We start from the raw sequence: 14,089 nt of genomic DNA on the forward strand, positions 1-14,089 counted from the left end.
TATAATATAGCTCCAAAGTATAGCTTACCAGTCGTTGGGAAATATATAAAATTCATCTCTAGCTGATAATATTGTAGAAAAACTATTTGTAATAGGCTGATGCCTCCGTGGATCGAAACACGTATTATCATTTAAATATTACAATAATGTTAGACTGAAAATAAAATTCCCGTTCATTTTCCTCAAAAACTTGTTTTACTTCCGCTCGCTCGTTGTGTACTTTTTGTTTCTTATTTATTTTTTATTTCGAAAAGTCTGTCGATTTTTCGAAAGTATTCTGTGTGCTTCTTCGGCGTTATGCGATATTGAGTTCACGCTTGAAACACTTCTCTAAGGATCGTTGTTTCATGTAGAAAACAATGTATTTTCAACACCTTTTGTATTATGCATTTTCTTAAGTCCAAAACCTTGCCGAAATAACCTGAGACATTTGCCATGTGCACAGTAATCCCTATCGCTAAAATAACATCGTAAGTTGTTTGCAGAGTTTAAAAACGGTACCCGCGGTCTAAAGAATTGCGCTCTTTTCTGGCCTTTTGTCTGAGTTTGGCTACGACCACCTAAGGCACTTTAATGGGAGACGGCCAAATGGCAACTCGCGAATTGCACGAAAATATAAGCTGCAGCCGTGCGTTAAACTCCCTGAAGTCTTTGGTTTTATACAGAACTTTGCAGTTTCGCTACCTCATGAGCTCTGAGTCTAACAAGCAATTAACGGCTAAACGCTGTATTTCAATATCTCGTCCGGTGTCAAGCGTTTCGATCAATTTTTGCACAAAAATCGTCACCCACTTTAAGAAAGTAGTATCTGGACGTCAACATGAACCAGAGATCAGTATGAGTGATATTGAGAAAGCAGCCTAGCTGCAGGGTCTAATCTTTACCGAAAAAAGATTGTTTTGCGCTGGTGAGACTGGAGGGCCTAATTCATTGAGAATTGCTTTCTAAAACCATTGATTTGTACGTCGATATACCCGAGTTGTATAGGTCAATTAGGTTATTCGGGAGAAAAGTTTCGACAGATGAGGTCAGCTGATTTCGCTTTATGGCAGCTAATTATTTATGGGAAGCGATAGGCTTTAAACGCGTCCAAGCTGCCTCTCTGGGTTTCGAATGGGAAGTTTAGGTGCGCTCTCCATATTCTCCAGAGTTTACGCTGATAGATATTTACCTTTTCCGTTTACTGGGCAATTACCTTCGTAGCCTATATCCTCGACAAAAAACGTGACCGGAAAATTGTTTTCAGGTGAAGCCTGCTAGCTTCTGATAAGATGGCGTACATCATTCGGTAGAAGGATGAAAAAATCGTAATGACGAGAGATGATAACTTGGTTTCGCAAAAGTACAGTAATTGTGTACCTTATTTACTAAAAAAAAACCAGGGGCTTTTCTCTCTTTATTCGATGACATTGTGTGTGACGATGTTAAGCTTGAGGCAACAAGTGCATCGTTTAGATAGCATCGAATTATTTGCAGCTTTTAGCGACATTAACACTATATTCATGGTACATGCTAATGTTACTATAATTCCGATGGGTGATTCTGATTTAAATTTCTTTTGGTTCCAGGGAGCTGATAATGACGATGCAACCCCAACGAGTGAATTCCCTCCCGGAGAATTCCCTGGTAAGTAGCGACCTATTTAGTTTACGTATAGCTCAATTGTGTATTCTGTTGAGAAGATCTAACGGGACAGTAATAATATTGGCATCCTGATCATGGCAGTTCTGGCTCCTCTAACTAATTAATCAGATCTACAGTGACTAAAAGAGATAGATACCTACGATATTCCAGCTATTATCGCTCCACAACGGCCAAATCACTGTAAAAATTACGCACGCAGAAGTATAGGTTAATTTTTTACACTTGTATAGCGTAAATAACTGAAACTCTGTAGCAGACTTAGATCTAATCGAGCCCAAACCCTAACCATCTAATAAAAGAAATAGTGAAAACAGCTGGCGTGTGAAGTTTTCATTTTCACAGCAGTTTGCTTACGGATCTAGTAATGATACCACTATAGTGATATATGGTGATATAATACAATTTGTCATACGCGTCCCACTGTGTCCAGGGGCGGGATTCAATATTTCATGAAGAGGTAGAACGGACAGAGGGCGCCGCATATCGAATATGATTTCATTTCATCAGTATAATTATTATAAGCTCATCGAAGCCATCTTTGAGACACAGCTACCGGTAGTACCTGCTAATTAATGATTTTTCAGTGTGTGAAAATAAAGCCTCTGCGTTCTTCTATATAATCCGTATGGTAATGATGATGATGGTGATTACGATGATGATAATGACGACGATGATGATGGATATGTATAAATTCAAAATACGGATGCCCTCTCGCCACCTCCTATGGCTATATGGGTCTGTTTGTTCGAAAACATTGTCGGTAGCTAGCGGCATCCAGTATCGCAAAGATGTTGACGGCCTGACGCTAGTGATATCCGATGCTGCATAACAAACGGGCGGTATATTATTAAGGAGTCTATTAGATCTGGGAGTAAAGGCAAACGAAGTGTATTCTGACCGAAAGCAGTGAATATATTTTATATGAAATAAAGGCAGTATTTTAAGTGCGTACTCATTACCCTTAACGATGATTATTAATATATCTGTGTATGTGTAACCCATTTGTGACATACGTAGCCTTTTCCAGCCTCCAGGGCTGATAATTTGCAATACGTTATTGGCAGCGATCAGACGATTCAGATAATTTTCATAATCGTTTATTTACTGGTGTATTGCGATCAGCCAGCAAAATGTGTGCTTTGATTAGGAACTTGCTATGCAGCCAATAATTCATACAGCTAGCTATTTTTTCAAGTACTTTTGTTGAGGACGTTCTTATTACGCTAAATAAAACGGTGCGTAGTACCTTCGATTCATCGAATAGAAGCGTTGTCGTTGCGTCTAAATCATAACTTCCAATTCTATAAGGTCATTCCACTTGACGCAGTTGCTCTGCGTCTAAATGAAAGTTTATTATCGTTTTAGTAGCGTTCTTCTAGATAGTCTCTAGATGCCAACAACGTAACACCTTTAACTCACTGCAGTGTCACGACCTTCTTTAATGGCGTTGATTGTAGAGGAAGTATTTCTGCATTTTTCGTCGGCCATCTCTCTTGGCTTTTTTCGTATTATTCTGAACAATAAGCGCTGCCTCCGTAAAACCCTTGGCTCATAGAATTGCTTGTTGTGTCCGGTCAAGAATCGCTGGTACTATGACGAAGATGCTATAATCGACAGAGTCAGGTCTATGCACCAGTGTTTGCGATACTTTCGATACATTTACTCCTCTTTGTGCCGAATACAACCGGAGGATGTGGAGGGCATCTTCCAACTGGCCGATCCGTTCGTAAACGACAGGCCGAATCTGAAGATATTTCCAACATTCGTTCGTTTCATCATTATCGTAATATTATTAATTTTATTTTTATTATAGTCTCCGATCTCCGGCTGTGACGCTAGTTAGATGTCTTGACTATGACAATGTTACCAATTGAGTTTGTATCGGATCTTGAAAGGTCTAGCCTGCATATTAAAGATCCCATTAGATGTCAACAGTACTCAAGCTGTCAGTTCATCCAACTAGTTTCCACATAGATGCCGGCTGTGAAACACCTTTATTATAGAGATCATATTTATCCATCAATCATTCGACAGCAGCTTTTACCAGGGCGTTCACTCCGCATTGTATAGCGTTTCATCTCTCCAATACAAAATGTCGCTTCTCCTATTTACTAAAGACTTTGACACGGGTTGGTTCTCTGGTGTTCTTGGCGCTTTGATGAGCACATATGTGTACATGTACTACTACTGGCCTGTTATATCAGTAGTCGAGTCTTGCAGGTGAGCTAGACACCTGAGATGAGGTGATCTACCACATTGTTTATGCGATCAAACCAATAAGCCCAAAAGATACGCGTGGCGTAAGCAAATAATACGTTTATCCAGAGTGGAAATACCTACACGTGTGCATTAATTTTTCAACTAAAAGTTCAATCATGATCCATAAATAATGACCACAATGGTACTGATGCTGTTGGCTCGATTAATGATAGTTTTGTTAACATTGTCGTTGATGTTGTTTGTCGCTGTTATACGGTGGCGTTGCTGCAATGATATGACATTACCGACTGCTACCCCGCACGCATAAACAGAGACACACACATACACATATACAAACACACACGAAGACAGGGTCGGTTAGGGAAAGCATTATGTGCGCCTACCGCTGGCATGTCTAATGTCCATGACCTATCTAAAGCGGGCAACAAGCCTAACCAGGCTACGATGTTGAGATAGGAAAACTTTGGACACTGGGGCTACTGGCAAAAATCTCTATGGCAAGTGCGCAGGGGAGTTTAGCGCAGTGGCTTAGGTCAAACTGTCCTGGACCATTCCAGGTTGTGCGCGTGTACGCTTTGACATGAAGAGTAGCATAGGTCTTAGTACGGAGCAGTAACAGACACTGGGGTCAAGAGATCGTCGGATGATGTGATGCAAGGGTAAGGATATCATCGGCCCTATTGCGTAGCAGATTGGTAATGTTACAGTGGGAGTATAATAAGGTCTCGAAGGGCAGTGGTTTGGTACTGCGGATATGAATAGCTCGACAGCAAAAAACCGATTAGAGCATTCCCTTAACAGATCGACGACGGCAGCGGTTACTTCATTGATATTTATCCGAATACAATGATCGTATGATCATGAAAGTAATAAGCTAACGAAAAGTAGCGCCAGGCTTGCTCGTGGCGTCCGGCATACTGGCTGATCGAATCGGATCCACTGTCACGATGTGCTTCTAGGCCCCCGTCATGTGGATTTTGCGTGACCAAATACGGTTAGTTTTGGTTTTCCGCCCTTTTTCCACGTCCTGTTTCCTCTAACTGATTTCGAGGTCTGCGCTGCTAAAGTAAAGTGAACTTCCCGCGAAATTTTGTGATCCCCATTTGAAATCTCATGAAGAACAAGGTAGTGCGTTTTTGCGAAAAAATCAGTCTCCTAGATTTAATTGTTTAACTATTGTCGCTGTTAACTCCGCCTGAGAGCCTATTGCCTGTTGGTGTTTTCAAGCTGTCATATATGCTTAGGTATTTAGCAGTTCGTTGTTCATATATATGTACGGAACTACGGTGCTAATCGGTTATCATTAGCTATTCGTGAAGCGTCGGCTGCTAATTTTTTTTCTCAGAAGTAAGTACAACATACAGTACATATTACATAGCTGTTTCGAGTCGAAATAACTTAGCTGTTAATTTTAGCGCAGATGTCATTGTCCGAACCTAAAGCAGCGATCCGAAAACCGAAAAAAATGCGGACCTTTGGCTAGGTCGGTTTAAAACAGGCAAAAACACTGCTAACGACTAGCTCAGCTGTAGCTAATTTCTTCATCTGACGTCCTGTGCAGGACACTGTAGGGACGTACAGACATGGCAAGATGTGTATTTGTTCGGTCTTCTATCGTTACAACGCCACCACGTTTTGATATATGCCATTAATGTAGTTAATATACACTGCAACTGCCTCACTATGCGTTATCCGTGCAGCGTCCCCTTTTTCGACTATTGTTTTTACTGTATCTACGCTGCGATTATGTGCAACGTAGGCAAAACAATAAGAAAATGCAAGCCTATTATCGATTTTACTCAAGCTTGCGCTACTGCAGACGACTCAACACGACACAGGCGCCACAAACAAACAAAACAGAAGCTCTGATGGCGCCACTGCTTGGTACTTTAACCTTAATTGCAGACAGACAGTTGGTAGGTAGCGATAGATATAGTGTGGTATAATAGTAAATGCAATTTGTCTGTTTGAACTGTATGGGCAAGCATAGCTTTTAAGGTTGATTTTTCTCGATTCATCGATGTCTGCTACACTTGGACGTAAATCGCTGTCAGAGGTCTTTCATGATTTTTGCGTCACCGCCCATTTACTATGGTAAGACTACAATAACGGCCAATGATATTAAGTATATTAAGCCGATGCTACACGCAACTGAAATTATGTCATACGGCCTTTAAGCTACCCGACGCGGCCTGTCGCTGCAGATATAATTCATGCAGTCTTCGACGGTAGCCGCCATTAACAACAATTATTCATCAACATCAGAATATGATCACTAGTCGATCGCGAGGCTAGAGTAGCCAGTTTTCTAAGCAGCTATCGCCGACAGGATTTCTGTACTGGTTTAATATATATATATATAAGCTATTAAGATAAGAGTTCAGTGATGGCACCGGTCAATTTTATGTTGAGCAACTAGACTGCGAAAAAAAGTATTCTTTTTTTTTCTCATGGTAGGTCAGTGTTTCGTTAAGCAGAAAAAAACGAGGCAGAAAAGACTGTATATGCGTCTAAGGTTTTCATTATTAATATGTGCTACAGCATATTAGCTAAAATGACAATGAGCAACTCAAATCTTCAAAAAAATAAATCCTGCGCTTCTCTTGTGTATTCTTTTTCTTTTTTTCTAAATTATTTTTCCAAAACATCCGATCATAAAACCATTGTTAGGCAAACACTTGCTAGGAAATTGTTAGGAATTAGTGTTGCGGCCAAAAGATTGTCTCTGATTTAGTAGAAGGAGGGTTTGCTGGGCTGTTGACAACGATCTTGTCTGATCTCTTCATTACGACAAGTATTGTGTGCACAATTTCGGCGTATAGTCAACCTTGTTTTTTGCGTGATGATATAATTAAATTTTCCAAAAAATGGTCTTCTAGTGATTTTCCGTTTTATCTGGACATACTTGTGTTAAGTCTGTCACACGTCCTAAGAACTGCTTTGTTAAAGCGTGCCTTACTCTTTTTCATGTATGTGAACACCGCCGTAGATGTTACCAGTCCGACGGGCAGCGGAGGCAGTCAACTACCACTAGGTCATCTACCCACAACGTCGCCCGGTAGCAAACGACGGGGCACTTTCCGGTGAGTCACAAAACGTTGTCACAACTACTAATGGTCAAAGCGCGTGTCAAGCTATGACCAAACATGTACTCACAACTTTACCGAAGTTCTGAGTACATGTTTGGTCGAATGTGACCTTGGAGCGTTTTTAAAGCCTCGGTCCAGCACCGTTCTGTTCAGACATTCGAATCCGAAGTCCAATTTTGTTATGTTAGTTACAACTGGTTTACAAGCAAGAACTCCCAATTCAGGACGACATGTGAATTCGATATTAGCGTTGTCTTGCGGCAGGCCAATGCAAATAGTCATGACGGTGCACGAAGGAGTTGGTCCTGTACTTGAAAAGCAAAACCACCGTTAGCCGGATTTGACGAAGGAGATGATTTGCGACCGCTATTACTTAATACCATTGGTCCCTGTAATTACACAGTTCCAATAAGCGGAGTCATTTGCTTAAAGGAAACTCAACGCACTTCAAAGGAGTTCGTTCCAAAAGAGGTCTGAACGCGAAATATAACAAAAATTAAATCCCAAAACGTTCTATTCCTTTCTATATGTGCGTTTAGACGAGATAAACTGCAACATCACATTCCTTAAGGACATATTTTTTGTGAATTTACAGTTCAAAATCTTTTTCAATGCACAACTCAACATAAAATAACTTCAGTGGAGTCGCTTTCAGCTCGGACTCTTCCGATTGTCCCTGTGTTTAAACGGATAACAGGAAAATCTAAAAATCTAAATTCTGGCAGGCTGACGCTGCGTCCGGTATGCGTGCCTCCGTTGTTGTTATGAGCACTCATTTTCTCAATATGAGTTTTCTAGTGATGTCGACAGAAAATGGAAATTATCAATAAACAACGCCCTAAGACAGGAGCGCTCGTTAGTTTGGGAGCTATCATATATTCTCCAATGGACTTCTCGATTCTCGCTGTCCAGTCGAACTGCTTGCGTAGGAAAAAGTTCTTCACAAGCTATAGAACGGCCATATAAAAGTATTAGTACCGAGCATTGTTCATAAATAATTGACGTAGCCAACTGTGTGTACTATCTCCATTGCGACCATCATCAATACAAATTTTAAACCTCTTAGAGAGATAGAACACAATGCATATTGCAACACACAGGTTCAGGAAGTATTTCTAAAAATGAAAAGCATAGGCGTCTACATGTTCTCCTTGCGTGCACGCTTCACCGCATTGTATTGGGTAATTCAATGTTCTGCTCATTATCACCGACTTCTGCTGAAACGGTCATCGTGTATTTTTGAAACAGTAGTCAGTCGAACCGAGTTGCATCGCTTTGCGGTGATTCGTAAGTCAAACATCCGACATCTGTGTGATGTAGAGTAGACGCTAAACCATTGTGGCCTCGGTATTATCCATTTAACAGCACGCCGTTGGAATATGACCAAAAATGATTAGCAGGTGGTCTGAAGAGTCTGGGTCTTTCGTTCTGACTATAGAAGTCTTGCAACGCATCATCTAGGATTGCTTCAGCTCCGTTGTTTTTCTTTGTTGCTGCAATAGCATAAACGCGTTGTATATGTAAATTTGTTGACAAGAACAACTTACTACATAAGCCCGCCTTTTTCGATACTGCACCATTGAGACAATTGGCGTATACTTGATAGTCACTAATAATGGCTCTCTGAATTTAATTGTTCGTTGGTAGAGTCGCAAATATAGTGTAGCGTACCATATATAACGAGCGTACAAATTTAGTAGAATATAAACAACAGTAACACTCTTTTTATTTAGATCTTTCGTTAGATTTAGACATTTGTAATAAAGATACAGGATGTGTTTATTTTTGTTTATTATAATGTATTTATTTTATTATAATTATATTATACGATTTATTTGGATATAAAATTCCCTTTGAATTCGAACACATAGTTTGATCCTTTGTGTCGGTCTCCTTTATGCACCATCTTGTTGATGCTCTGATTGTTGCTCATGTAAATGGTGCCATAGTAGCAGCATATATTTTCCAAATATAAATGCTTTGCGTTGTTTTGGTCTATTTAAATTCCATCAGCAAGTTGCTTCCGCAACATTCTCGGTCCGTTTTACAACGAAAATGAATTGATAGACTGAAGTTGAACGAAACGAAATCGACTTTTATGAGGAATTTGACAGCGAAGATGGACCGGTTGACACAAACAATAGCTAAAGGCATCTTTCAGCAGCGTTCGCTAACCTGTGGCGCCACCTAACCCCGTACGTCATCACAGCATGTAACATATTTCTAAATTGTAACTACTACGCATATTACAATGTAAAGCATTTGCATTCGTTTTCAAGAATTAGCTCGAATAATAGCACGACGAACAGATGGTATATATATATATATTTACGAGTTACGTAATGGTATCGCCACCCGTTCTCTTTTTGTTACGTACAGTTTATGTCGGACACACGATCATCATGCGTGGTTGGTGTGTAGATATTTCTATTTAGTTTTGATGACGATAAATCCGAACTCACGAAGTGACTCCAACCAACATGGCAAAAGCGCGCGCATTCTTCTTAGAAGTTAGAAGGATTAGTAAAAATTCGGGGAAGAACCTGCGGCCGTTCAACATTGCCGTATTTCGTGGACATCATCATCGTGCACGTACAGTACAATAGCGGGAGTAAGCGATTATATGCCAGTGTTTTCCTCGGTATTTTCTTTCGCTACGAGTCTCCGGAGCATTTTTCTATGTACCGAGCCTAAGTCATAGTAAACGTCACTAATACGTGAAATCGACTAGTAGAGCTGTTACGAACGTGATGCCGGCGGGCCCGTCTTTATCGTCTGTCGATTAGGTAGTCGAAAGGGCGCCTCGAATATGGCAATCGGGAGGGCGATCAACTTAAGCGGACCCTGCAGTGCATTTGTTATCGACTGCATGATTAGTGTGACGTTGCTCATACTAGCAGTAATGGACAGTCTGTGGATAATGCTGTGGCTACTTTGGCTCGCAGAACAGATTGGCGCGAAAAAACATTGTAACAAACTTAACAGCTGAAGCGAATACTGGGCTATGCGCAGAGGTAAATAGATCAACTGCGTGGTCACAGCGTAGATTCGAATTTGAAGCTGCATCAGCTGGGCTGGTGCACGCGCGAGACTTCGTAGAGCACGCAGACCCGACCTATTGAGTTCGATGAGAGTAGACACTCGATCGAAGAGCGCGCGACATGCTTCGAAGAAGCTAAGTGGTCGGGGCCGATACCCCACGGCAGTGGTGGACATTGCGTTGTTTGAGCGCTTTGTAGAGCTGCTAGGATTTTTCAGTAGCTTTTAATAAGGAAGTCGTTATGTTAGAGAAGATTAGAGTTAGAAGAATTCAGTGATCAGGTATGCCCACGCGCAAAATACTTCCAATTAGCTATTTCGTTACGCTTTTAAATCAATTTAAATGTTGCCTTTCTCACGACGAATGCATATTCGATAAACATTTTCAAAAATTCATTCCCACCGGTCATTCTGCATTTGTTATTAGCGTAGCTAGCATTTATTTTTTTCAGTTGTGGTATTATTTTATGACTTTCTTGACTCACGACATCCAGAGCTGCACTAACACGAACTGCTCTAGTTGCTACGTGCAAGTAATTGCGAGTCACAGTAGCTTCCTTTTGGCCTAATCAGTACCAACATTCCATTATGATTCCTGCTGTATTGGCCTGTTGCATTTAGAGCAGCAGATTAAAGGAGAGTGACAAGTCACTGTGCGGTACACGTATGTCAACTGTTATCGATACCGCCAACACTCGTTCAGTGTCAGCAAGCACAAGTACTGGTAACGTCTGATTATATTACCGACGATTTCTGTCGCTAACTTTTGACTTGCTGTTATTGACGTCGCTGCGGACGCCTCTGCAATTGCTTCTACGAGTTGCAGGAAACGTGTTTCAGCAAACAATAACAACAATAATAAGTTAACCACAGTTTCTCGCTTGGGGCTGCGGCCATGACAGCGACAGAGGTAACTGTCCGTCAGTCGATGACTAGGGTCGCTCCTTTGGATATTGTTTGTTTGGCTCGAATGTCACAATATCATGGTCACAGAATTTCAGAAGTCAACACAGCGATGTCCTTTTCTGTTCGATGGATTCCCGGAACAGGACAGATGCAATAGCTTCTGTGGATCGAGTGGCTTCTGATTCAGTGGCCGTTATCGTTTGCCGCTACCGTCTGCAGTCGCATTTGCGATTCGCCGTCGATGGCTGGCCACACGGACACAGACGTAATAGAAGCCGCCGCAGCTCCGCAGGTCCGACCGCCAAACAAGCGGCTCCGCTGTTCGTTTGCTGCCTGCCTGTGAGCAGTGGGGGGAAAGCAAAGAGCATGACAGCGCTGTTGACGCTGGGTGGCCTCCATAGCAGCTGCTGCTGCTGCTGTTGTTCGCTCTCGTCGGCAGCGTGCCTGCTTATGTTTGGCTTATGGGCTATGACGAGATGTGCGAGCAACTCGCATAAAATGGCGCTGCTGCCAGGCCAGCAGCTAACCGTGGCGGCCATGCAGCGCCAGCGGAGAAAGAAGCCCGCTGTAGCGGTGGACTTTCGGTTGAATCAGCGGGCGCTGATAACGACGATGTTAGCGGGTGGGAGATGGCGATGCTGGCCGACGGCCTCGCACGAGCCGTGGAGGATAGTATCAGCGCGATCTGATGGCGTTGGCTGATATGAAGTAAGCGCCCGTCAGGTAGCGCTGCTGGCACCGGACAATAGCTAGACAAAATCGTGCAGTAGCAATAGCTGCAACGAATATATATACGGGTGCTGAATATACGCTTTGTGTGCAAATCTAAATGCTCAATAACCGAATGATATTCACTCAACGTGACCTATGAGTATGCGCCGATGTTGTCAGTTGCCCACATTCCCATCACCTTGCTGACATTGCACTCTAGCGCAAAAACCGGCCTGAAAGGGTCAGCTAGAGAACAGATGCATTTGACACGACAACATTAGCTAATCGTCGACCGACTGATCAACCACCAACCACCGCTTACCGCTCCCACTCCGATGTCTGAACGGCGGGCAGGGCCGCCGCTAGAGCAGTACCTCGGCCATCGAACGCGACCAGCACCGTTCGTGCACCACTGGTGACCGTGTTGACATCCGCTCTCGCGCTTCTGCGCGGGCGCACGCCGGACCGCGGCCCGGCCTTTGGCGCCACGGCGGACTGCCACTCTTTACAAGCGCAACAGCAGCGGCAGTAGCAGGCACCTCCGTTGTCGTGCCATTTGCCACGATGGCGACGACCGTCCTAGTAGGCAGGGACCCATTGATCGGCAGTGTTTGTACTGCCACTAATTTAGCGCATGATCCCCTCTCTGCTTCTTCCTCCTCACACTCACCCTCTCTTCGATCTTTTTCATCTCGCCGTTTTTCTCGTCGTATCATCACCTCTTTTCCACCAGACAACTGCCTCCATTGAACGGGTAGCAGTACCGGTTTCTCTTTCCGCCGGTGTTATTCTCCTTTCCTACTGGTGCTCATGCTGCACCAGGCGGTTATTCATGGGCCGCTCTTCCATCCACTATATTTTTAGGCTCGATCAATTTCTCTTTCTTCCTCTATCTCGTTTTGACTCTATCCGTCGGATGGTGGGAATGTTGTTGGTCTGTCGGTCGGTTTGATTGTCTGTTTGTAGCTAGTAGCTGATTCTCCGTCATTGTCTCGTAACCCTGCTTTCACTATCTATCCGTATTCGCCTGCTCTCGCCCTTTCTTGTTTTTCTCCGCAGACTCTCTGTTGGCGGCTCTGTCTCACGACCGCCCTCCGTCATCATCAATTTTTGCTCCGAAGAAGACCCCACTCTCCAGCCCGCTCTCCGGCCGCCATCTTGCGTATTGCAGCTGCACTAGTAGTAGTAGTGTGACCGTGTATGTTGGTTGTCGGTCCATAGTTTGTCGTTCTGCACGTTCCGGTTTGTCGGACGGCCGACTTGAAATACCATTGGATGAGATCAGGACAAGCCAACCTGTTTAGGTTGATAGCTGATGAGTAGCCATCGCTAAGTAACTGTAGCTTCTGCTGCTGCTTCTATTAATGCTGCTGCTACTGGCACGGGCGGATCCGCAGGTTTCGATTTTTATTCGGCATTGCTACTAATACCGCCTGTGTCCCCTTTGTCAATCGACCCCTTGGGCTGTTTTGGGCTCAACAGCTTGAACAGTCACTCTAGCCGGCTCAACAGAAAACTGCGATCGGGCGGTGTGCGGAGGAGTCCTGGCGCGGGTGTAGTTATGTCAGCAGTTGTGGATTGTGAGGGTTGAATTGTGCATTCTGAACGTTCGCTATAAGGAGGACAACGACGACGCCAACGCATACAGCTGTTGCCTATAATCTTGTCGATACATTGGTTCTGTCGTATCTGACAGTGTTAAGTTCGAGTGGGGCTGTAGTGATTGGAATATTATTTCTATTGATACTCGCCACCACGGTGTTATATAAGGCGATGTAGTTGCCGGCTCAGCAGTAGCAGGTGTGGTAAGCAGCGTAAGACAGAACGGAGGCACAAAGCTCAATCTGTAGGGAAAAATTAAAAAAAAGTCATCACTAAGGTGGAGCTTGCCGTAAGCTCTGCTGGTCGTGAGCTGGTCGGCAAACGATCGCTTTTTTTTTGTTGTTGAGAACGACTGGACGTCGGTGATAAGACTTGTGAGCTCAGTAGAATTCACTCAACGTACTGCATCCATTCCAGCGAACAGACGGATACTGACGACAACGAGGGAGCAAATAACTGTGAGCTTTTAACAGTCGATTTGGCCTGGTCGAGCCTGGTGAGAGTAGCTTAGCATACTACTGCCGTCAGCTTTTGACGTCTGTAGTGTTCATTAGTGAGAAATTGCGTGAAAGGCTTTATCCAATCAGACGCACATCGCCAGAGCTGGCACCGTCTCCCAGCGTATCCGAAGTCAGCCCCCTTCTCGAGGTAGCATTGCTTAGTGGAATAGTTCAACCTGCTTGGTCAAGAAGCCTTTTGATGCGTAGGGTTGTATAAGCGTTTTCGTGTGTCTCTGTGACAAACGAACACGGGAAAAGGGAGTAACCCAAGGACGAACGGAAATCAGGCAACATAGATAAACGCTTGTTGTGCGGTCGCGGACCCCGATCTCGGTCGAGATCACGAGGCCTGAAAGCCGGAGCCCGCGCGGTCCCTCG

The 14,089-nt window shown here is 43.6% G+C and overlaps 1 protein-coding gene across 4 annotated transcripts in view; it reads left to right on the forward strand.

Moving 5' to 3' along the window:
* Nucleotides 1-14,089, forward strand: part of trio (trio Rho guanine nucleotide exchange factor) — a 121,431-nt gene that overhangs the window by 78,486 nt on the left and 28,856 nt on the right. For all 4 annotated transcript variants that reach the window (XM_022807906.2, XM_022807911.2, XM_022807907.2 and 1 more), the window contains exons 21-22: nucleotides 1,569-1,626; nucleotides 6,854-6,947. In XM_022807906.2, the coding sequence (XP_022663641.1) occupies nucleotides 1,569-1,626; nucleotides 6,854-6,947 (152 nt within the window). The remainder of the gene's footprint in view (nucleotides 1-1,568; nucleotides 1,627-6,853; nucleotides 6,948-14,089) is intronic.

Source organism: Varroa destructor, unplaced genomic scaffold (genome assembly GCF_002443255.2).
Source record: "Varroa destructor unplaced genomic scaffold, Vdes_3.0 BEIS01000005.1, whole genome shotgun sequence".
Classification (NCBI taxonomy): Eukaryota; Metazoa; Arthropoda; class Arachnida; order Mesostigmata; family Varroidae; genus Varroa; species Varroa destructor.